The sequence below is a fragment of the Hippopotamus amphibius genome, chromosome 7 (genome assembly GCF_030028045.1).
Source record: "Hippopotamus amphibius kiboko isolate mHipAmp2 chromosome 7, mHipAmp2.hap2, whole genome shotgun sequence".
Taxonomy (NCBI): Eukaryota; Metazoa; Chordata; class Mammalia; order Artiodactyla; family Hippopotamidae; genus Hippopotamus; species Hippopotamus amphibius.
Window position 1 is genome coordinate 134124625 of NC_080192.1, and position 25450 is coordinate 134150074.

Here is a 25450-nt window from a genome sequence, read left to right on the forward strand (position 1 = left end):
AGAGAAGAAAGAGTGCAGGAGGAAAAGGAAGGGAATTAACATTCACTAAAGTTCCTTTGTATGAGTGGTTTGTTTGTCATTACAACTGTACCTGGTAGATATTACACAGACTGCATTTTTAGATGAGGAAGGCTCTTAGTGCCTAAGATGATTTGCCCAAAGTTCACCTCTTCATTGACTCAGCAAATATTTATTGAGAGCCAGTAAGACAGTTCCTGGCTTCGAGTAGAGGAGTTGGGGAGAGAGAGAAGAACTTTAGCAACTGGAAAAGAGTCAGGGGTGCTGTGGTTCTGTCAGTAGGTGTATCTCTTCAAAGGTCTGAAGCAAGGGAGCATTGGGTCGGTTCTGAATGTGAGTAGCACAGCTAGGTGTTGTGCTCAGTGTTTGATATGTGTTACCTCATTTCATCCTCACAATACCAGGAAGTAAGTTTGATTACTATCCCATTTTTTCAGAGGAAGAATCTGAGGCTTGGAGAAATAAGCTGATTTGCCAGTGATACCCAGTTAGCAGTAGGCAAAACCATGATTTGACTCCAAGTTGCCTGGCTTCAAAGCTGGTGTGTGTAACTGTAGTGCTGGCAGAAACGAGGCTGGGGAGAGGTAATGGGGAAGGGGGGCCCAGGTCTGAGGGACCTCGTATGCCTTGCTGTGGAGTTTGGACTTGATCCTGGAGTCAGTGGGCGAGTAAGGCAGGAGAATGACATCATTAGGTTTATATTTGGGGAAGATGGCCCTGGCTTCCTGAGTGGGTAGGGAGTGGGGCAGGGCAGGTTCTAGAAAGAGCTGCTACATAACCAACACGGGATGGAATTGGGATTTGAGCTTAGGACTGTTTAAATCCAAACCTCATGCCCTTTCCGTCCTTCTTTGTACAGAGTTCCCTAAGAACTTTTCAGTTTCTAGATACAGTGGTTCAGTTGCAGAGTGAGGAAGGGGTACGTGTGGCTCAGTTTACCTTTTTAGAGAACTCGGGTCCCTGGAAGCCATTACTCTTTTACACATGGGGGCTCTAATTTTCTTGTATGCTTCACTTTTTCATTACTTGGAATATGAAGAACATGAGTGAGTTCGTTATGTTTGTTTCCTTTCTTTGGCCATTAGCTAGTTCTTTACTGCAAGACTGGCCTTTAAATTTGGGGTTTTTTTTTTTTGTCACCCTGCTAAATTATAAAAGGAAAGTAGTGATGAAAATCAGCCCCTTTTGTTTTCTTTCTTTCTTTCTTTCTTTCTTTTTTTTTTTTTTTTAATTTGTCCGCTGCCCAACAGCATGTGATGCAGGGAAAGAGGAGACTAAGGAGTGAGAGGTAGAGGCCCTGCACATGGTGTTTTCTGCTCCAGTGGAGGCTGGCGGCACTTAGGATGGGAAGAGAGTAGCTCCTGGGAAAAGACGTTTTGAGCCGAGGGAAACAAGGCTGCATCATTGTAAGGGACGCCTTCTACTACTGCCCTCTTTTCCCCACAGGCAGCCTGATCGCCTCAGGAGGGACTTCCCTTATGGGATGTGGGTGTTTTCCAGATAATTCAGAAGACCCACACATGGGAATTCTTTTCTTCCCAATTTTGCTCATTTTATGATGCAATTGTTTGCTGTTTTTGCTGTAAAAAAAGAAAAGAAATACATACTCTAAAGGCAACTATTTGAATTTCTTTCTTTTCCTCTTTACTTTTAGAATCCAGAATATCCAAACAAGGATTATATCATTAACTTTGAGATTCGGTCCCTGAGAGATAGCCGAGCACTGATTGAGAAGGTTGGAATCGAGGATGCATCTCAATTCATAGAGGATAATCCACACCCCCGACTTTGGTATATAAAAATAGATAAGTAAAAAAAAAAAAAAAATTAAAATAAATAAATAAGTAAAACCTCCCAAAGTTTCAGGTGTAAAGTCTCAGCTGTGTCCTCCCCTGCTCTCATACTAGGCTCCTGATGGGAATGGGCTTCCCTTCTTGTTCTTCTTTTTAAAATATAGAAATTTATTTTAGATTCAGAAGTATTCAGCATAAGCATAATATTATATAAAACATGTATAAATGTGTTAAAATCATCACTTTCCACCATGTTGCACTAGAAACAATAGGTGTAATCCTTGAATTCTGATTCAAGACTTGTTTATCCCTAATTCGCCATAGGCTTTTCTGTTTCTCTGTTGAATAAAGGCGCCTGCTGGCTGAAGCGGCTCTTCAGAACCTGGATTTGCACACTGCAGAGCAAGCGTTTGTGCGCTGCAAAGATTACCAAGGCATTAAGTTTGTGAAGCGCCTGGGAAACCTGCAGAGCGAGTCCATGAAGCAGGCGGAAGTGGCTGCCTACTTTGGCAGGTTCGAAGAGGCTGAAAGGATGTATCTCGATATGGACAGAAGGTGAGTGATGAAGGTGCAGGCATCTGCGATTTTTTTTTTTTTTTTTTTTGCAAATGAGGACTGTAAAGTAGACTAAGTGTATCATACCATTTCTTTTAGAAAATAATTTTAGTTTGGATTACAGCCAAGATAGTCTACATGACCTTCATTAATTTATGCATTGTAATTTGGGGGCAGCTTTCTTCTCTGTTTTTATGTAATGTTAATGACTGGCTATGGGAGATTTCTTTTCATTTGGTAGGAAAAACATGTATATGACTGCAGAGACCAGAGGCTTTCTCATTTATTATAACGTTCATTATTTGAGTTCTCTTTTTTAGTTTAGGCCATTATTTAATTTTCAGTTGTCAAGGAGCATGAAATAAAAATCAAAGGTATTTAGGGATTGAGTTTTATTCTTTATGTTTCATGTTTATTTATATAAAATACTGTATGAACTTCATTTCAGCTGTGAACATTATGTCTAATTTTTATTATTTGTACTTTCAGGAGATTGCTAATACAACTTAAGCCCTGAAGAGAAATAAAAAACCAAACATATAAACATGAAATAAGCCTGATCATATCTAAGAAATTGATGAAAAGTAGTGATTATTATTTAAGTTATTATTTTGCCAAGTCAATTGAAAGTCTAGGAAAACAAGAGGCAGGACATTGTTTCCTTTCTCCTATTACAGGTTCTCCCATTGCCTCTTACCTGGTCAGGCTAAATTTCTAAAATGTTTGGAGAGTTACCTTCTCTGTCTCTTCATTGCTGTGTATTCTTAGTACCTTAGAATTGAACCTAGCACCATTGAACCTAGGCACTTGATAAATACTTGTTGAGTGAATGAATGAATGAATGTCATTTTTTGTAGAGATTTGGCTATTGGCCTCCGGCTGAAGTTGGGAGATTGGTTTCGAGTACTCCAAATCCTGAAAACTGGATCTGGTGATGCTGATGACAGTCTCCTGGAACAAGCCCACAATGCCATCGGAGACTACTTTGCTGATCGACAGAAGTGGTAGGTGACCTATCTGGATGCCCTCATCCACTCATTCAGCCCTTAAAATTGTAACTGCCTGAGTACTTCCCTGTGAAGTAACGCTAGGGAAATGAAGACCATCTTTCCAGATCCCAAGTGCACATATCTCTAGATTCACACTGAGGAGCAAGAGCTCCTTCAGGCTGTCGGGTAAGCTCTGAAGACTTTGGAGTTTCAAAGCCCAGAAGACTTACACTTTAGCTCCAGGTAGCTTTCTACTGTTTGAGGCCACAGTTTATATTTGCTTGTTTTGTTATTATAGATTATTTTCAGAAATCACTGGCTTTTATTCTTCAGTTATCATTTTGATCAGTATGCTTACTTATTTACGTCACTATTTGGAAATACAACTGTATAACAGATTAAAACAATATTTCTTAAAATGTTCAAAGAATGTGGTAACTAAAATATGCTACGCGTTTTTTGTTTTTTTGTTTTTTTTCAATTTATATGCTTCAAAGACATTCTGTAACTAAAGATGATTAGAGTAGTACTAGAACTGGCATTCTAATGAAAGAACAATTTTGGTAAAAGTGCTTATTTATTAGGAGATTCACATTAGTTTTAAAAGTTTTTTTTCTTTCCATAGGTTGAATGCTGTACAATATTATGTACAAGGCCGGAACCAGGAACGCTTAGCTGAGTGTTATTACATGTTAGAGGATTATGAGGGATTGGAGAATCTTGCCAGTTCACTTCCAGAAAACCACAAGTTGCTTCCAGTAGGTGTTATAAATTTCAGTTTTTGGAGTTGTTAGGTTACTTTATAGGGTTTTTATGTTGTAGTCAGGAAATGTCCTCTGCAATTTAGAAAATAAAAAATTAACTGTAACTTTACAGTTTCTTAGACATGGAATGATGCTTTAGTTATGAAAACAATTTACCAGTATTACAGAATGGTTCAAAATGAAGAGGAAAAATATCAGTGATATGCCTGCTATTTTAACATGACCACAGTCTTGTGTAGGCTTGTTAGTTTTGTAAAGTTGCTTTAAAAAATTAGCTGAACACATGAAATATTTACAGATGAAATGATATGTTTTCAGAGATTCACTGCAAAATGATTTGAAGTGGGTCAGGGGAGTAGTGTGTATACATGTATGTTTGAAATTTGCTATAAGAAAAGTTTAAAAAGATAGCTTGACTTTTATTAGGTTATATTAACAATAAAGGATTTAATGTTAAAAAAAAGGAAACTAAAAGCAGCGTTCTCTGTAACTTGGTTCTAAATTTTCTTTTTAAGGCTCTTTAATTGTTGAATAATGTAAGTGAGCTTGTGTTTTGTTTGTTTATCTGAAATGTAAAGCACTGAGTTGTACAATACCTGGAGAGGTAGTAGCTCTCAGCCACAGGGTCTGGATGTGTATCAGTTGTGGGTTCTGCCACAAAATTTTGCCAGTTACATAGTAGGTGAGTATAGAATTCTGGTAATTCAGTTCTTTTCTCTAGTGCAAATTAGAGCAGTTATCCCTGTAATAATGGCATCTTCACACACCCTTATTCTCAATTTTATGTGTTTACTAGAGTAGGAAAACTGAAATTACTTATTACCCTGGGATTAGGGACAGTGTCTCCGACATTATACTGTCACCTGTTAGATGTGTCTGATGACACAGAAAAAATGTTGCTGGATGGTATCCAGACTAGTAATATTGCTGATTAAATACTAAGTAATTATAGCTATAATAATTAAATAATTAAAATAATTAAAATTTTTAAGTAGTACTGGAAATTTTAAATCAAGTTTTGGAGGATTTTTTAATAATATGGGAAAATGTAGAAAATATTTAAGTGAGGAATACAGGATACAAAACTATGTATAATATGATTACAATACATTCACAAACATACATGTACACATGTATTCGTAGGACGCAGATGTTAGGAAGTTCCACCAGAATCTGGAGAGAGGTTTCTTATGGGAATAAGAGTATGAGTACCTTTACTTTTTCATATTTTCTAATTTTTTTTATCATAAGAATGTATTACTTTATAATCAGAAAAAATATAAGCATTGCTTTAAAAAAGATAGTTGTGTATAAAATTGTACTTTTATGATATATCCCAAAATATTGTAGGAGTAGGGATGGGGAGAGAAAAACTCTGACCAGTTAGATATTAAGAAAGAAAAAAAGTGATTGATATGCTGAAAATGGCAAGTTCAGCCCAATGGCTATGATCGGTGGTTGTCGTGGATCTCCTTCTCTGTTTTTGGTCTAGCTTCCTGAACTGATGAACGGCCAGCTTGTCTGGGGCATTGCTTTATATAGGTATCTGAGAGCCCTGTGAGTGTGAGGTTTCCCTTAAGCCTCTAATTGATGATTAACATCAATTGCCTTAAAGGGTTTTTTTTTTTACCCACTAGTGTGGGATTTGTTTTGGAGCTTGGTATTTCTGTAAACTGGCTACTGAACTGAGAGACGATAAGAGTGCAACATCTTCAGAATCTGGTTGAAAATCATATCCGTGCTGTGAGCCAGTGAAGCGTGGATTTTTATAGAAGGTGATACTTTAGCATCCTTTCTGATTTGTAGCCTCTGCCCCTATGTCCGTTTAAAGGAAAAATTGCTGTAGCCACCAGTAAATTTTATATTCTTATGTCCCTGTGGAGTTTTATAAGTTAAAATATAAGTGATTTCCTTGTCCTGTGAAATCTGATAGTATTGTTTTGTCCACAGGAAATAGCACAAATGTTTGTGAGAGTTGGAATGTGTGAACAAGCAGTGACTGCGTTTTTGAAATGTAATCAACCAAAAGCAGCAGTGGATACCTGTGTACATCTCAACCAAGTAAGGAACTGAAAAATAAGTCACCCTATTGATGCTTTAAAGACTTGCCAGTAAGGGTTGGAGAGCTTGAGGCGGATTTTGTGAAAGGAGGCAGATAGTCTCTTAACTTAGTTGAGGACCGAGAAAATGTTGGAATTTGCACTTACCTCTTGAAGTGCTATTATTAAGGGTGACCCACTCATAACTAACTTAGTATGGGAACCTGAACAAAGCCTGTGCTTTTAGTCTGGCAAGTTTTTGTCTGGAAGTAATTTCATAATTTTCTGCATTTTATTAGGGTTGGGTTTTGTTTCCAAAGAAGGCTCAGTTAATGGTCATTACAAGAGGAAGGAATTGAGTTACTTTATCAATATTTTTTTTTTTGGCAAATCTGTTTTCCTTTCCCTTTATGGAAGACATGTATTTGATATTTTTAAAAGCTGGAATTTAACTAAAATTAAAATGCAGAAATGTTGAAATTGTTGACTATCAATGTATTCTTTTAAGTATTTTCTTATTTTATAAAGATTCATTTGCTTTATAAAAATAACTTTTAAATGTGAAATCTGATAGGACTTTTTCTTAACTGAAATTGCATTATAATTGCATTATAAACAAATGTATCTTTCTCATAGTTTGTGCAAAATTAGAATTATAAGATTAATGTGATTATAAACATTAACTGATTTACTTCTTAAGCAAATCAGTCTTAGAGCATTTGATCATTTTGACACGTTTTATTCCTAAAATTTGTAATTGCTCTGATTCTAAGTGATTTTTAAAAACATATACCAGTTTTTTATTTTGATACAGTGTTGTTTATTATGATAAACTTAAAGCTTTATTGTGTGTATTTTAAGACATATCTGACTGTAAATGCTTGGGTAATTGTATGTTATATATATTTTTCCCCAGTGGAACAAAGCTGTTGAATTGGCTAAAAGTCATAGTATGAAAGAAATTGGTTCCCTCTTAGCGAGGTATGCATCCCATTTATTGGAAAAGAATAAAATTCTTGATGCCATAGAACTCTATCGGAAAGCCAGTTACTTTTATGATGCTGCCAAGCTGATGTTTAAGGTAATGTCATAATCTTGGTGAGTATTTGGTTTGTTCTAGTTACCAATATTTTCTTATATACTAAAGAATACATTTTCCATTCTTTGGAAACAAATATTTGTTATAGCAAAATCCCTCTCATTTATTACTGCTATAATTATGTGTTATCTTAGTATTACTACCTTTTATTAAAAAGGCTGTTTTTTAATATTAGCACCTTATTGATACCTAAACAATTTTATATTTACTTAATACCAAAGTTAACAAAGAATTATAGAATTTTCAGGGACCATAGAGTACAAATTTCCTTAACTGGAATTTAAATCCTGTTGATAACAAAATTTTAAGTGCATTCAAATTTGCAAGTTTTAAAGACATTACACTTTTCATAGTATGCATTTGGAGGGAACAAGACTAGTACAGTATTAATGTATGCAAATTTTATATTCTAGTGTATACTTTTCCTATTTGATTTAATGACAAAGGAAAAATTTCCCTCCGAATCATTTAAATAAATTTAAATTTCTGAAAGATGTGTCATGTTAAAGCCATCTTATCTCTGGGTACTTGGAACATCATTTTCAAAATCTCTTTGTTATATAAAATACTATCCATTCTATGAAAGCTTTCCTCATTCTGATTGACTTATTTATCAGCATCTGTTATTTTCTAAAATTGTTTTGAGTTCTAACTCCAATGGCTAAATACTAAGGAAAGAACTAAGTACTTATCAGTACTAAGGAAAAGAAAATGGGTTTTAAAGTATTTATCATAAATGGGTGGTATTTATATTCCACCCTAGTGACTTTCCTCCTTTTTTTAGAGAATCATATTTCAGAAATGATAATATTTGTACAAATGTAGATTAAGCAATATCTTCTCCCAATTCTTTAAATGTTTAAAGATTGCAGATGAAGAGGCAAAGAAAAGAACTAAACCTTTACGTGTTAAGAAGCTCTATGTACTGTCAGCTTTACTTATAGAGCAGTACCATGAACAAATGAAAAATGCCCAACGAGGAAAAGTTAAAGGAAAGAACTCAGAGGTAAGGTAGAACGTTAAGTAACAGTAAGTCATCTGAAGTATTTAAGGGGAAAAAAACTATGAAATCTCTCTTTATGGACAAGCCATTTAATTTACTTGTTTGCATTTATTTTCTTAAATGATATGAGGCAAAGGAATGACTGATTTGGAATTAGCACTCACATTTAGACATTTCAACTTGGAAATATTGAAAATTATTTTTTCATTAATCTGTAATCTTTGCTTAAATTCCTTACTTGGTAAATCCTTTCTAATCAGTGAGTTTTAAAAACTTTCCTAAAATATGTATATTATTTTAATGTGTAAATGAGCCTTATATTAACTTAAAGTTTAATCAATTCTATTTAAAAATTTGATCATACCATGGGAAGGAGAGTCCTTTTACAATATATCCATATACAAATCACCATGATGTACACTTCCAGTATCTTACAATTTGATTTGTCAATTATACCTAAATAAAACTGAAGAAAAAATTTGATCATATCGGTTTAACAAAATATGAATTATAATGGAGAAATAAAGTCTGTAGTGACAGTTTTGTAATGATAAAATCTGCTAATTTAGGTATTTTAATGTATAACAGGTTCAGAAATCATTTCTATTGGAAGGACCATTGTTAGGATTGTGCTGACAGAAAATGTGGGTCTGCTTTACTTGTAGGCCACTTCTGCTTTGGCTGGTTTGCTGGAAGAAGAAGTTCTGTCTACAACTAGTCGTTTCACAGATAATGCTTGGAGAGGGGCTGAGGCTTACCACTTCTTCATACTGGCGCAGAGGCAGCTCTACGAGGGCTATGTGGACACTGCCTTGAAGACAGGTGGGCATATTACCCAATGTATGTAACATGTCTAAAAAATCACAGATTGAATATGAGGGGCCAGCTCCTTCACGTTGCCCTTATATTAATGTCAATAACACATTGTTTTCTGTGGATTTATTTTCATATGTTTGAGATTTGATATCCACGATTTGTTTTTCACATTCCCTTTTTGAAGTTCTTTTTATTTTTTAATACATGGAAAGCATTATGTATGGTTCACAGAAAAACCAGAAGTTTGAGATAAGCAAAAAGAACGTTTCTAGCATTCGCTGTCACTTAAACACTTAATAGCCCAGTCCATATCCTTTTGTGTATTTGTATGTATATATATAAATATTTACATATTTAATATGTAATATCTGTAATATGTATTATATTTTACATAGTAATTATATAAAATATGTGTCCTTTTTAAAAAACATGTTATAAAATATTTCCATATTAGTAGATAGATTTCTATAGCATTTAACTATATGTTAAATTTTTTTTATAAAAATGTTACTTATGTAATAATTTCAACCAAAGGAGAAAAAAAATACAAAAAAGTAAAATAATGTAATAATTTATAAGATAATCTTATAATTTGGAGATAATCATTGCTAACATTTGGGTGAACCTCCTTTTAGACATTTCTCCAAACCTGTAAAATTGTGTAGTTTTATTTAAAATAATATCACACAATGTATGTTGCTCCGGAGCTTGCTTTTTACCCTCAACAGTATATTTATTGCAGTTATCGTTGCACGTTGGTAAACGTAGATCTGTGCTGTCATTTTTAATAGCTCTATAAAGTGCCATCGTATTTATGTACTGTAATTGATGGAAGATTATTTACATGTAGAATCAGGATCTTCACTTCCGGTTTAATGGTATCCTCGAGTTTAGATATGTTAACTCCAAAAGAGCGTAATTGTGAGCATTATGTTATACAGCAAAGCCTATGAATGACTAAATCGTCACAGTACTTTCTGATGGGCCGGCAGCACTGCCGGCACTGTCACCATCCACCCTGGGTCACGTGCTTGGGCCACTGTGAAATCGCCATCACTAACACATCACACACTAATACATCATCAGTCTGTAGTACAATGACACCACCTTTAAAAGAAAGAGAAACTCTTTTATTTGCATGTTTCTGGACTTCTATAGTGATGACTTTTTCTTTATTCGTTGTTTTTGTAAGAGCTGTTTAGAAATTATATATAGTAACCCTCTGCCATAGCTGTTGATAGTCCCTGGCATTTGTAAGTTACAATTGCTGAACCTCTCTAAGCTTAAGTTTCTTTTTGTGAAAAGTGGGGCTAATAGCATCTTCTTCATAGGGTTGTTCTGGGGATTAAGTGAGAAATTTATGAAAAGAAAATTTACTATTATAGAGCCTGGATACTGTGAGCCCTCAAGAGTGGTAGCCATGATGATGATACTGACAGTGGCTTTTTATGCACTCCTGTCAATCCGTCTTGATAGGGGTCGTGCTCAGGAAGTCCTTCACTTCAAGGTTATTAAATATTATATTTTATTTAACTTCTTAGTTATTCCAAAACCATTTATTGAAAACTTACTCATGCCTTACAGATTTGAAATTCTACCTTTATGAAACTAAATACACACATTTTCTTAACCTCTTCCTAGGCTGTTATATTCTAGACGTGGATCTCTGTGTCTGTACTGTCCTCTTATTTACCTTACTTTTACATTTTAATATCTGGAATTTCTGTTATTCTTCATTACTCTTACGAAAAACATTTTGGTACTTGCTTGCATTTGTTCATTCAGATTCACTTTAGAATCTTTATGAAGGTAGGAGGAGTTTCAATGAAGTCCTATTGGATTTTGAATTAGAATTGCATTAATTTAATGTATTAATATTGGGACCATTGATATGTATACAGTATTGAGTTTTCCCATATGTAAATATATCCTGGATTTCTTATCCATTGATATGTTTACAATATTGTTTTCTCACATCAATTTTTAAAAACCTTTTGTATATCTGTGTTTCTCTCTAAAGTTCTGTAGTTTTCTTCTTGTGTGCTCTGTACATTTCTTTTGTAGTATATTCCTGTTTTTGTCATTGTTAGCACTGGGGACTGTACATTTTTTCTAATTGATTATCAGCTATACATAGGAATCATTTTTGTTTTTATATGTTTATAACTGACCTTCATTTAATCTTAACTGGTTAATATGTGATATAAATTATGCACTGTATAAAACAGTTGTATTTTATATAATTTGTGCACAGTTTCTAGACTTACTATAAGACAAATTGTACTTTTAACTTGAGATTCTTTACCTAGTGGGTGAAGATATCCATATGCTTTAATATTTTTGTTGTTCAGTGATAAAATGATCTGAAACAATGTATACTCTGTAAATTATTGCCTGTGAACCTGTGAAATTGGAGGGTATCCTTTATTGTAACTCAGTGAATTTCCCTTTTATAAATTTCTTCCACTGAACTTTGTTGTAAACACTTAATCCCAATGCCAGTTTATAGGAATCTAATCATAAAATACATGATTATGTTGTTTTAAATTATTTTGTGAAATTCCCAATATTATACTATAACAAGATATTTTTAAAACTGCAAGGTCTAGAGAATAAAAAGATACAATTTGGTTATCAATCTGATATTAATTGTGCAGTGCATTTTTAAGAAAGAGATTATATCTCTGGTGTAGAAAAACTGAAAATAAGCTATGGTAGCTGTCAAAATAAATTGTCTGAACTGACAACTTAGAGTCTCATTTTCACTTCTTTTTTCCTCAAAATTCTGTTGTTTCAGTCAGACAAACAGAAAAGCAGTAATCTGTTCAAAGAAACACAAAGAGAAAATGTATGATTTCATGCTTTGTTTTTTTAATAAAAAGAAACATGATATCTTGAGAATCCACAGAAATTTCTAACATATTTATATGGAACAAAAGATGTGTGTTTTGACACCAGTGATTTTTGGTCTGTGTATATATTTCTAAGCGGCACAGCCACGTGCATCATTGGTGATGTTACTTTTATAGGCCCTGAGCTGTTAGCTGACCTTACAGAATGTGGAGACCACGTGGCCTCCTTCCTCCTACTCGTTCTCAGATCACCTACCACCGTTTTCTTTAAGTTTTCTAGAGTTCATGTAGGTTAAACTGAAACAGCTTTACATAGATTCTTTCCCATGCATGTTCATGATATCATGATTGCTTTAAAAAGTCCAAACTGTCTTCTGTTTCCTAGCTCTTCACCTGAGAGACTATGAAGACATTATCCCTGCCGTTGAGATCTACTCTCTGTTAGCGCTCTGTGCATGCGCCAGTAGAGCTTTTGGCACTTGTTCAAAAGCTTTTATTAAACTGGAATCTTTAGAGACCCTAAGTTCGGAACAGAAACAGCAATATGAAGATCTTGCTCTAGAAATCTTCACCAAACATACTCCAAAAGATAACAGAAAATCTGAATTGGACAGCCTTCTTGAAGGGTAGGCTAAATGTAACTAGTAGATGTCATTCTATAACACCTTACTAGAAGCTTGGAATTTTAATATCTAAATAGTGTAATATAATAAAGCACTAAATTTTGAAGTCATCTACTTTAACATTATACCCTATTTTATTTAGTCTCATAAGTGTATTAATACTTTATTTTCTCACTGTAGGAAAAGTTTTTTATTTGAAATTTACCTTGAAATGTTTTTCATTCTTCAGTTTTTTTAGTGTAATAAAGTTTTAAGTAATTAGAAGCTTTTTTTTTTTTAATATTTATTTGGCTGCGCTGGGTCTTAGTTGTGGCATGTGGGATCTTTAGTTGCGGCTTGCAGGATCTAGTTCCCTGACCAGGGATCAAACCCAGGTCCCCTGCATTGGGAGCGTGGAGTCTTAACCACTGGACCACCAGGGAAGTCCCAGAAGTTTTAAAGTATAATTGTTTTCCCTCTTGTTTTTACAGAGGGGAAGGGAAACTGCCGACATGTGTTGCCACGGGAAGCCCAATCACTGAATATCAGTTCTGGATGTGCAGCGTGTGCAAGCACTGTGTCCTCGCTCAGGAAATAAGTAACTACAACTTCTGTCCTTTATGCCACAGTGCAGTGGGATGAAGAAATGACAAATTACATATAATAGGAGAGTTTATATAATAATGTTGACTTTATATATGTAAATAAGCATCATTATTTCATAGTTGTATTTTTATAAACATTATATATATATATAAAATACGTAATATATACATATATAAAATTTTGTGTAAAAATACAACTATGAAATAATGATGCTGATTTTCATATAAAATGCATGGAAATGGACCATATTGTCTGCTTGTCTTATGTATCTGTCTATCTGTCTTGTGGTTGGTTATATGATACTATGAAAATATTCCAAATGAGAAAATTTTTCTCACAGTGTTACGGTTACTAATGCATTAGAAAATCTTGGCAGGGAGGAATGGGGAAGTGTGGGAATGGAGCGAAGTTGAATTTAGGGAACTGACATAACCTGTATTAGAAGGAGGTTAAACAGTTGTAATACGAAAATGAGAACTCTAGCTGTGTTTAATTAAATAAGCATTGAAAGTCTTCTGTATTTTATTTGCAGAAGTGAGAAGGCATTTCAAGACATTTTTTTTACAAGTTGAATTGTTTCTAATAGCTTATTTTTTATGTAGCTTTTCCTTTTTAATCTACCCTTTTAGTTTCACCTAAGAGATGGCATTTGGCATTTTACTCTTCATATTATTGTGCGGAATACTTTGCTCTATTTATAACGATATACATTTATACAAAACATCTAGTTTGTAGCTATAGTTTTACTTGAAACATTGTCACCAAGCTGGGCCCTTTATGTAAACAACTCTTGGGTTGTGGGGAGTGATTCTTAATATGCATCTGTTTTGACTTATTGTCATTAATTTAAAAAAGAAAAATTGTAATCAGTAATGGGTAATTTCTTACCTGTTTTATATAGCTGAAACGTTCTCCCTTTAGTATTTCTCATGATCTTACGTCCTGTCATTTCATGGCTGCAGACCAGACTAGCACTAGTCCATCAAGATGATTTGCTGAAGTTTGGCTGATACTTAGTAGAGGCAGCAAAGAGAAATATGCAAGATTGGTGTTGCAGCTTCAATACTTAGGTTAGTTATCTCTCTCAATGTGATATGTTTTTGGTCCTTTAGAGCCAAGTTAAGCCTGATGCAGATGGAGAATAGTGAGCTCTGAAAGGAGGTTTAGACTAGAGCTTAACTGAGTTCATGATATATAGGGGGCTCCTGTGCCTAAATAAAATGAGGAGACCAGAAGTCTTTGAAGTCTCGGACTGTGTTCACGTGCCTTGTGGGAGGTCACCTTGATATAATGGTAGCCTCCAAATACACTACCAAGCAAGCCATTCCAGAGGTCATGGAATAGGAAGGGTTACAAACCAAAAAAGAGATGCTCAAATCACATGGTTTATTGAATCAACTTGAAATATACTGTGAAGAACAAGGAGAAAGTGATGGAATAGGTTAACACTATTAGTGTAGAATGCCAGTCAGATAGACAGATTACAGTTCCTGATTTCTGAGTTGTATACTGTTCTTACGTCCTGACTTACTCTGCCTCATCAGCTTCCCCCTGATAGTGTGGCTAGGAAGAGGACCAGAGCCGAGATTTGAGCCAGGGGACCCAGTTGAGTGGAATGTGCCTGAGGCCAGGGAGGCACACTTGCTCCATAGAAAAGGCAGTCTCACCTGGTCGCAGCTGGAGGTGCCCGTGAGCCTGCTGTATTTCTTGGGCAGAGGACAGGCCAGAATAAGTGTCATCAGTGGGTAACTGAATCAAGACCTCACACATGTTGAGCACTTTATAAGTCTCATGCATACCTAGTGTGCCATGAATACTTAGTGCCTCATCAATATTAGATATAGGCACACAGCACATGCTCTATTTACTGTGTCTAACACGTCTCCTAAGTTTCTAACTTACCTAAGTTTAACACAATGAACTTCATCTATTTCATTTTTTTTATGACAGAATACAGTAGTCCCCCAAATCAAAAAATAACATCCTAACAAAGAATCAGCCCTAGGGAATATATCTCCTGTTGAACTTACATCTTCCCACAAGACTTTCTATTTTCAGGAATGAAACTATTCTCTGCTTCATCAGTGAGAGAGAGATTTTCAGGGATGTAGGTTTAAGGATTCCTGCAGGACTGCATGTTCAGCGTTGTGATTCTCGGTCCATGATCTAATGCCTGAGTATCTCTTCTTTCCCTTTCTCATCCCTTACTGTTGCTTGTTGATTATACTCCCATTTGCTTCAATTCCAAAATCAGCTGTTGACTCCTCAGACTTCTCCTAACATATCTTTTGGAGCCTTCTCATTTGCCATTAATTGCTTGCTACCTGAGCCCTAGAATGTTTCCTCCAACTAATTATTTCAGATAGATCCTGAGTTGTTGTCACTACTTCTTGTTCAGTTTAATCCAGAAACCAAAATCTCTAAAAACAACCTCTCATGCTCTGTAGGCCTAATTATCACATATGTATATGTATGTATACATACTTATACACATATATATAACCACATGCACACATACCTACAGACATATCTTTCCAACTATTGTAAGAGCTTATGACTGCTTGGGATTTATATCTGCGAACGTTGTAGTGATCTGCCATAATGTCTTGGGGACAGACCTCTGTCCTGCTTGAAAACTGGTTTTATTCAACATGAAGGAAATTTCAGGATAACACCAGCAACAAATTCTCCCCTAATTAAAGGGACAAAGAGAAGCAAAGTTGTATAACAAATACTTGGAGAGAATGTGGATAGACAGAATGAGGCACTATATTGAAGACGTTATAATAAATGTTGTTCTCTTCTTGTAATAACTATGAACTGACTCCCTTTAAGTAATGCTTTTCTTTATCACAAAATTTGGCCTGAATATTAAGTTTCAAAGTAGCATGGTGGGCCAAAGTATTGAGATGCCTGAACTGATGGCTAAAGCTACACGAATAAGCAGTGTGCTAAGAAGCAGCATAGCCCTGTTGACCTGCTATCATGCACAAATGCTAATTTTATTATATGGTATATCTATATATTATATGCATATTTTTGGCTAATGTAAACCCTGAAATTATCTTTTTGTATTCTAAGAGCTGAGATCTTAGGTTTTATGTGGCATTAGTGAAAAACAAACATAAAAATAATAAATGTTGAGGTAAAAATTGTATTTATCCTTTCTTTAGAACTCATGATAACATGGTATTTGTCTTGTTTTGATTTAAATATTTTGACGGGGGTTGGATGGAAGGGTATTGGGCTCCAGAGTGGATAAGGGGAGAAAGGGACAGGAGGCACAATAGTTGTACAATATCACTACCAAAGGGGAAAAAACGGCAACAACTTAGAAAGATACTATGCAAATGTCTGATGACTGGAGGGTGCCCGGAACTACTCCTTAGAGACCATACAGAGTTCACATCCAGAAATGGGGGAAACATTGTTACCAGATTTTAAATGGAAAATCAAGAGTACCTGGTACCTAATTTGATGATGTTACAGCTCCAAAATATTGCTACTGTTTCTAAAATGAAAATAGCAATGTTGCCCCCTACTGTCTATTCTTATTATTTTTTCAGTTCATTTTTTAAAAGAAATGAACACTTACTGGTTTTTGAGTATAAAACTAACATATGTTCATGGTAGAAAATTTCAAAAGTACATAAAGAGTATAGATGAGAGTAAAAAGTCTTAATAACCTTTTAAAAATAAAAGGCATTTATATTTTAGTTGAATTTAGGAGAAAAGAAAAATGAGGTGAAATGCAAATTCCCTGGTGGTCCAGCGGTTAGGACTCCACGCTTTCACTGCTGAGGGTGAGGGTTTGATCCCTGGTAGGGGAGCTAAGATTCTGCAAGCCCTGCGGCATGGCTGAAAAAAAAAAAAAAAAAAAAAAAAAAAAAAAAGAAACTGCTGTTCTGTAAGTTCTCTTCATAAGAAGAGCTCTTTGTTCTTAAGAGATTTCTCAAAAATTAAAAGTAGAGAGTTACTATTGTATCTACTCATTTCTTATTTAGCATAGTTTAAATTTCTAGTTAGTAAAATTTATAGGAATTTAGAGAAAAGTGAGATGCCTCTACGCACCCACAATAGCTAGGATTGAAACTGACCACTGTTGGTGAAGATATGGAGCAACTGAAATCCTCATACATTGCTGGTGGAAATGTAGAGTAGTACACCTACTCTGGAAAAGTTGAGTTTTATAAGTTCTCTATATATTCTGGAAATAGTATGTATAGTGTGTGTGTGTGTGTATACAGTGACTGTCCCTGTCAATGACAGGGAAACCTTACTGAGGCCCCCCTAGCCATGGGGCTCAGGAAGGGGGCTACCCTGCAGGGGAAGGAGGAACCCGTGGAGGAGTCTTATTTGACTTTCTTCTTGGGGCACAGGTTGTTGTGGCCACAAGTGTTGTGGCCTCAACACTCGTTGAGGCAGATGACAGTGTGGGGTTGAAGGTGAGCGTAACACTTTCAGCAGATCATCTTGTAGTTGTATTTCTGGGTGAGCTGGTGATGATGCCACCCCACAGGCAAAGCACCGAGTGCAGGTGGACTGTGTGGGAGACACAGGCAAGAGAGTCGGAGAGGGTCAGCAACTGAGCCTGGGCCCAGCACCTGTTGCAGGGTAGGGCCCTCCAGCCTCCTATACATCAGAACTTCCCAAGTGTGATGGAGACCCCACGTCAGATCCCTCGGTTCTGCGAATTGACGGACACACCAGCCCAAACCTGCTCCACAGAGCCAGCATCTTTGCATTTCCCACCCTTACCAGATACATGATTTGCAGATATTTTCTCTCACTCTGTGGGTTATATACTGTTGATAGTCTTTTGATGCACAAAAGTTTTTAATTTTCATAAAGTCCAGTTTGTCTTTTCTTTTGTTGCCTGTTTGGTGTCATATCCAAGAAATCATCGCCATATCCAATGTCATGAAGATTTTGCTTTATGTTTTCTTAAAAGAATTTTTAATTTTTAGCTCTTAGGTTTAGGTCTTTAATCCATTTTGAGTTAATCTTTTAATACGGTATTTAAGTCCCACTTCATTCTTTTGCATGTGGATATCCAGTTTTCCCACCACCATTTATGGAAAAGACTTTATGCCAACACCACTGTTTTGATTACTGTATTTTAGTAAGCTTTGAAATCAGAATGTGTAAGGCCTCCAACTTTGCTAGATTGTTTTGGCTATTTGGAATCCCTTGAAATTTCTTGTGCTTTTTAGGACAGAGTTTTATATTTCTGTAAAAACATCTTTGGGATTTTGATAGGGATTCCACTGAATCTGTAGATTGCTTTAGAATGAACATGGTATGTCTATTTATAGCTTTAATTTCTTTCATCGATGTTTTGTAGTTTTCATCTAACCAACTCTTCCATCTCCTTGGTTAATTCCTAAGTATTTTATTCTTTTTAATACTATGTTAAATGTAATTGTTCTTTCCGGAATGTTCATTTTACGTAATTTTTACTTGAATTAAACATATTGTACTTAATACATTGCTGCATGGGTTTCCCTTTGGCATAAAGAGACAGAGAATGTAAACTGAAGTCCTCGACCACAGACTGTCAACACAAAATACTCTTCAATTAACCCCTACAGTATTCCAGAGCTTCAAAAAGATTGAGAAGTTCGTTGTCTAGGGCCTTGGCGTTAATAAATGGTAGAATCTGAAAGCGGGCTCAGGACCTTGGGACAACTAAGCTCGTGGGATCTCGACATAAAATGTCTCGCTGTAACCACAGCCTACTTAGAACGTTCTCTAGCAGGTGGACGCAGGAACCGGGAAAGTGCTGCAGAAAATCGGTGGGCCATTTAGCCACTCATAAAATAAACCCACATCTTCTCCGCTTCTGGCACCGTCCCCCCCTCCACCCCGGCCCCCCGCCCCATTCGCCGTAACAAAGGGCGACCACAGACTCAGGAATCAGTTTGCGACTACCGACCTCCTGCTTTTCTGGAGCCGAGGCAGGCGGACCAAGAGCAGCGAGAAAACCGCACCCCACGGCGGTCTGTGCGCTCAGGCTTTCCTGAAACACCCGAGCTCCTCGCCAGCCGCGTCACTGATCCCGCGAGACGACGGGGCCCCGGAAGGCACAAACTTTCCCTTCGGCGAGCGCCGAGGTTTTTGCCGTCAAGTTAAACTCCCGGGTGCGGAAGTGGCTCTGTGGCGCCGCCTCTCATCGCTCAGAAATCAACCCTAGCTCTACACGGAAAGCCAGGCCTCCGACCGCTATGGAAGGGCAGCAAGGGCAAGAAAACCCCGCCACCCTAGCACTTGCCCAGGCTCACTTCCAGAAGGGCGAGTACGCGGAGGCCGAGACTCTGTACTCCGCTTACATTCGCCAGTGCGCCTGTGCGGCCTCCGAGAGCTCGGCGCCCGGGAGGTAAGTATCGCGAGAAGTGGGCACAGTGGGGGTGCTCTGCGGGGTGGGAGGCTGCGCGCTCTGGGTCCGGATTCTCGGCCGCCCGAGCTCACCCGCACAGCGGGCACGACCGGGGCGCTGGCTGCCTTTCACCCCGAGTGTCCGCATTCCATGTTATTCTGATCCCGCGCCTGAGAGCGCGTAGGGCTCTTGCACCTGTTATTTTAGCAGGTGGGGTAGCACACAGTACCGCGACTCCAGCGACGACAGCACAGCAGGTGTTTTGTTTGTCACTTATGAAAAGAAATTTAAACATGGAAATAGTATAATGATCCTCCAGGTAACCATCCCCGGGGTTAAGCATTATCAGTTCATCCAGGGCATCATATTCTTCATCCATGGATGTTTCAGAATGCATTTCTGGATATTAAAGATTACAGAAGACCTAACCACAGTGTCATTAGCACGTAATTCCTAATGTCAAGTTTTGGAATTTTTCTGATTGATCAATAAAGTTTGTTTTGTTTTGGTTGGTCGATTGGTTGATTTTTAGCAGTTGGTTCAAGTCCGCGTGCACATCAAGTCTCTTAGGCTTTAAGGCTCCCCTTCATTCTTTTCCCTTGCAGTTTATTTGATGAGGAAACCCAGTTGTGTGTCCTGAGCTTCCTGTATTTTGGATTTGGTGAATTCATTCCCCCCCCCTCCCCCGATGTCATTTAATATGATCTTCTGTCTCCTACATTGCTTGTGAGTTGGTGGTTAAATCTTGAGGTTTGATCCAATTCAGATCCAGAATTATGGTGACAACACTGTTGTAGGTGGTGCTGTGTACTTCTGTCAGAGAACATGCAATGTCTTTCTTTCTGTGATGTTAGCAACCCTGATACCGCCTAGGGTTCTTGGCCTTCCGCAATCAATACAAACTGACAAGAGACCAGATAAGAAACCCCGGCAAGGCTATATTGGGGCCCCTGCTGCAGCAGGAGGAGTGAGAACAAGTAACAGGTTCCCTTGCTCGCTCCCTGAGGAAGGGCCGGGGTGAGCTGGTTCCTTATATGCGGTGAGGGTAGGGATGTGCCCAGGGATCCGGCTGGCTGGAGGGGTGGCTTAGGTGGTTTGCCCACCGCTTCGGTGGTGTTGAGTGAAGGGGGGCATGTGTGGTAACCTGCTTTTGCTGCCAGCTCTTCAGAAATGGCAGTTGGGGTTTTTTGTTTTTTGGTTTTTTTTGGTCTTTGGTCTTTTTGTATCTTGTTATCCATAATTTGCCCCAACTGTGTGTGCACAGCAGTTATTTTTACTCCGTTATAGTTTCTTGGTATTTTGTTGCTCAGGGTGATGTTTGTCCAGGTGTAAGCACTGCGGCAAAGGGTCCCAGGTCGCAGATTCCAGCCTGTCTCAACCTCACCTGCTAATACCTACTCTCCCAAAGCATCTGGGGTTTATGCCTGAGTGTGTAGCATTTGTTATACTCCAAGTTTTGCCTTTGTTGTTCTTGTTGATGGTGTTGAGTGGTCCAGGATGAGAAAAGAAAGAACAGAGGGGTTGAATGAGCAGGGTTTTTTGTTTTGTTTTGTTTTTTGACAGTTCTGAGTTGTCTGCACTATTACCCTCTTCTTCCCTCAAGAATGTGATTTTTCTTAACAGGATGCCAGCTCATCTTATTTGTATGAGGCTTAAGATTCTTCTCTTGTTTATGAAATTCACGTGGAATTAAATCAGAAAAATTAAATGGCTTTCTCATTTCAATAATACACCAGAATAATAGTTAACAGAAGTTTTGGAACAAGCAAAAAAATGGTATCGCCCCCTCAAAAGTTAGTAAACATGGAAAATGTAGTTTTCTATTCTTGTTTTAAGCTCTAAGAGTAGACTTAACGAGTAGGTTTAAATTTTTTGTTAATTTTTAAATTTTTTATTGAAGTATAATTGCTGTATGATATAATATGTTACAGGTGTGCGATATAGTGCTTCACAATTTTTAAAAGTTATGCTCCACTTATAGATATTATAAAATATTGGCTGTATTGCCCCTGTTGTACAGTATATCCTTGTAGCTTATTTTATACCTAATAGTTTGTGCCTCTTAATCCCCTACCCCTGTGTTGCCCCATCCCGCTTCCCGCTCCCCACTGGTAACCACTAGTTTCTTCTCTATATCTGTGAGTCTGCTTCTTTTTTTGTTATACTCACTAGTTTGTTATAGTTTTTTAGACTTGTCTAGTAGGTTTCATGAAGGATTCATCAGCAGCAGGTATATTGATGCCATCTAGTCTCGTTACTCCTCCTCCTTTGTGCATCTCAGCCCGAGAGCACAAATTTGTTGTGGGGCAAATGTAATTTCTGCTCCTTAGCAGCATGGGAAAGACAATCTGTGATGGTTTAGTAGAAGGTTGGTCAGCATGCCTGCACGAACCTGCTAATTTCCTTATCATTCTGAAATTCTTCTGGGAGCTCATGGTTAAACTGAATTCTGTCATTTCAACTTTCTTCCTTAAATGTAACTTTTAGAGTTCATTTATTTTTAAAATAATGGGTCATCGAATCATTTTGAAACAGTATTCACAATCTTTGCATGCCGGCCACTCTGAATGGTTTATAACATTTTCTTTTAATATCCAAAAGTGCAGCCTTAGCCATAAACCTAATTTCCAAATTTTTTTCTTCACTACAGTTAGCAAGTGCAAAGAAAAAAATTCTACGTTTGGATTAGGTAACTTGGTTGTATTCCACTAAAATAAACACTATCATTACAAAAATCTCAATATTAAAAAAATTCGGCTTTAACTGTTAGCCCATGTCTTTAAAATGTGAAACGATTTCCATATGTAGAATAGACTTTTAGAATTTGCTGTAATGAGATCTAATTCTAAATCAACCATTTGGTGATCCTCTGATAATAAGACATAACGTTTTGAAGCTTAGAAATTTAATGACTGAAACCTTACTGAATCCTGAGGTTTCATTTTTCTTAATATTCTTTACTGGGCAGCAGTTAAGCCAGTATCATAACAGAGACAGATAAACAGAGTGTCCCCTCTTATTCTCTAGGACTTAACGGTGGTGCCAGTGGCATCCAGAAGTGCCCGTGCACCCAGTCTCTCTCAGTCCTAGCTCACAGAAACAGGTATTTTCTAAAGTTGCAGTGGTTCCTCTCCGTGGTTAGGAAACAAACGTGAAAGAGACCCCTAGGCTGTGAGTACCCCTCCTGGCAGCAGTAATTACAGTCCCTGTCTGAGATCTCAAGGATCAAGATGTTAAAAGAAGTAACTTTTAATAACACTGACAGCAGTCACAGATATTTTCTGGGAACTAGACTTTGCACTGTGGAGTATAATAAAGAATGACAGATGAGTTTAGACTGCATCTTTCCTGTTTGGTTCAAACTTAAGAATCCCCTTTGAAAGAAAGAAAGGAAAACAGAATCATTTCTGACATGGAGAAGAGCCCATTAATGTTCTCTGTGTAGATGATTTGTCCCGCAGAGGCTGATATGTGTGTGTGTGTGTGTGTGTGTGTGTGTGTGTGTGTGTCCTGTTGAGCTGGTGGCTGGTCAGAGCTGCCTGGATGTCTGACCCCTCACAGGAAACTCTGCTCACTCAAAGCCCCTTGGGGTGCCACTGGAGCCCTCAGATGCAGGGCCAGTTCTGCACACAGGACCCCCAGTGTGGACCAGAGCCGTGATGTCCTGCTAGCAGGAAGCCAGCTTGGCCGTGAGGAAGATGACTGCTGAGGGTGGAGGGAGGGCAGTTCTGTCCCCAGAGAGCACTCCCTGGGGATCAGCGTGTTGAATTTTCACTTAGAGTTATTCTCTATTTCTTTACTTGTGGAAAATGATTGAAAATTTCAGTGTTTTGAGATCATTTAAAAATTTGGGAATAAAACTGATGATTCACTTTACGACGTGTCCATAGCAAACTTGAGCTTTGGGCTGGCTTTCCCTCCTTGCTTCATTCAATTTTGAGTTGTCTTCTTTGCCCCACTGCCATGTACTTTAGAAAATAAACAATCATTTTAATAGTATATTCAGGAAAACAAGTTGACAGTAAACAGGGATTTTGAACACAGTAAAATGAATGTGCTTTTCAGGTTGACATTGTAGTGCTATACAACCCTGCAAAAGTAGACAACAGGATTAAACGAAAATGGACTCCATTGCTTTATTTCCTTGCACTTTGTTTCTTCCGCTTGGTTTTTCAGTGTAGATACTGCATGTTATAGGCTATGAGTTTGACAATACCCGAAAGAGAATGAAAGTGGAAGCCAGAGGAATTTGGCAACACAGTGTTTTTAATGTGAACTTTTTGTTTAAAGCAAATGCAGCCCTGAGGATTTGGCTACTGCATATAACAACAGGGGGCAAATCAAGTACTTCAGGGTGGATTTTTATGAAGCCATGGATGACTACACATCTGCCATAGAAGTCCAACCCAATTTTGAAGTTCCGTATTACAACAGAGGGTTGATATTGTATAGGCTGGGTAAGAATTTTTTTTTCCCTTTTTGTCCTTGATTGTAGTCTATGAATTCAGAGCTCTCCAATGTTGTGCAACGAATGTAGTCATCATCGAGTGTGGAGTTATGTGAAATTTAGGTTTCGAGCCTGGAACAAAGGAAGCCTACCTGAATTTCTTTTAGGCTTTCAATAGGTATTACAGACCACAGCGGGGCACTGGGGTGGGAATTGGACCTGGGCACCGGAGTGAGAGTGATCCCATTACTTTGTGCCTGTGCGTCCCCAGCTGCGAAACGAGGGTAATGCTGCTGGCCCCCTGTGAAACTTTTCTCAGTTAAAACCTTTGAAGGCACACGAGACAGTATAAAGTGAAGGGGTTTTAGATTCTTGGACCAAAGAGACCGTAAGGACTGTTTCTCATTAAAGTGTTAAAAACAATATTAATTTCCTGTTCCTTAATTTTACTGTAAGTGTATAAAATAAGTGATATAATTTTGTTGAAATTTTGTGATGATATAGGCTATGTACCTGTTAAATCTCAGTATGTAAACCCGTAACTAATTTTAAATGTATTAATCTGTAAAGGTACACAAAGTTACTGTGATATACACATCCCTACGTCATTATCAGGAGGAAAAAATTCCTTTAGTAGAAGTGGTTGAAAGCTTGTCAATATAAAAGCAAAAGTATGTGTATCCAAACTTTTCTATGAATGATATATAGAGATACTCAGCTTTTTTCCCTTTTCCATTTTTTTCTGGGTTCTGGTACAGGATACTTTGATGATGCTTTGGAAGATTTCAAGAAAGTATTAGACTTAAATCCTGGATTTCAAGATGCTATTTTGAGCTTAAAACAGACTATTCTAGACAAAGAAGAAAAACAAAGAAGAAATTATTGAAATTTTTAACTTAATTGAAATATTAACTCATGGTCCTTATGCCTGGCATCTCGCTGTCTCTAAAGCTGGTGTTAAGCTATTTTGATTTATATTTGAGATAAAGAGATTCATGCACCAGCACTGAAAGTTAAATGATGTACTTAAGGTAGTTAATTTTAGGTTGAGTAACTGTGTTGAGTAGGTATGCTTTTATAATATGTAAATAAGTCAAAAGGATGTATAATTGTATATTATTACAGTAAAATATTTAAAGAAATGTGTGGTATTTTCTTCAGTAAAACTTAATTTTGCTATTTTCTATTCCCAACATTTTATTAAAAAAATTTTACCTCTACGGAGAATTGGAAGTATAGTACAATAAACACTTACAAACTTTTCAACTGAGATTCACCAGTTGTTAACATTGTGTCCCATTTGCTTTTTCTCTATGTTTAATTACATAACTTTTTGCTGAGCCACTTGAAAATAAGTTGCAGATATCACAATACTTTACCCTAAATGTTTCAGGCTGCATTTTCTAAGAATAGAGACAGCCTTCTTTATAGCCACAACACCATTATAATACCTAATAAAACTAATAATTCTATAATATCATCCATATCGAG

General features: G+C 37.1%; 2 protein-coding genes across 4 annotated transcripts in view; both read left to right on the top strand.

The window, feature by feature from the left end:
- Positions 1-16291, top strand: part of WDR35 (WD repeat domain 35) — a 63721-nt gene extending 47430 nt beyond the window's left edge. For all 3 annotated transcript variants that reach the window (XM_057742553.1, XM_057742555.1, XM_057742556.1), the window contains 10 exons: positions 1673-1809; positions 2163-2366; positions 3224-3370; positions 3981-4113; positions 6070-6180; positions 7075-7239; positions 8123-8263; positions 8926-9082; positions 12314-12554; positions 13022-16291. In XM_057742553.1, the coding sequence (XP_057598536.1) occupies positions 1673-1809; positions 2163-2366; positions 3224-3370; positions 3981-4113; positions 6070-6180; positions 7075-7239; positions 8123-8263; positions 8926-9082; positions 12314-12554; positions 13022-13172 (1587 nt within the window). In that variant the 3' untranslated portion in view covers positions 13173-16291. The remainder of the gene's footprint in view (positions 1-1672; positions 1810-2162; positions 2367-3223; positions 3371-3980; positions 4114-6069; positions 6181-7074; positions 7240-8122; positions 8264-8925; positions 9083-12313; positions 12555-13021) is intronic.
- A 2950-nt stretch (positions 16292-19241) lies between these two features.
- On the top strand, positions 19242-25105 carry TTC32 (tetratricopeptide repeat domain 32). The gene is made up of 3 exons (XM_057740525.1): positions 19242-19512; positions 23803-23969; positions 24718-25105. Exons 1-3 carry the CDS (start codon positions 19361-19363, stop codon positions 24843-24845), a joined length of 447 nt encoding a protein of 148 aa, XP_057596508.1. The 5' UTR covers positions 19242-19360; the 3' UTR covers positions 24846-25105.
- Positions 25106-25450: the final 345 nt, after the last annotated feature.

Excerpts from the sequence above, each read along its gene's own strand:
- TTC32 (XM_057740525.1), top strand. The coding sequence starts at position 19,361 with ATGGAAGGGCAGCAAGGGCAAGAAAACCCCGCCACCCTAGCACTTGCC. Across the intron at positions 19,513-23,802 it reads GAGAGCTCGGCGCCCGGGAG|CAAATGCAGCCCTGAGGATT; the intron begins GTAAGTATCGCG and ends TTTTGTTTAAAG. Across the intron at positions 23,970-24,717 it reads GTTGATATTGTATAGGCTGG|GATACTTTGATGATGCTTTG; the intron begins GTAAGAATTTTT and ends GTTCTGGTACAG.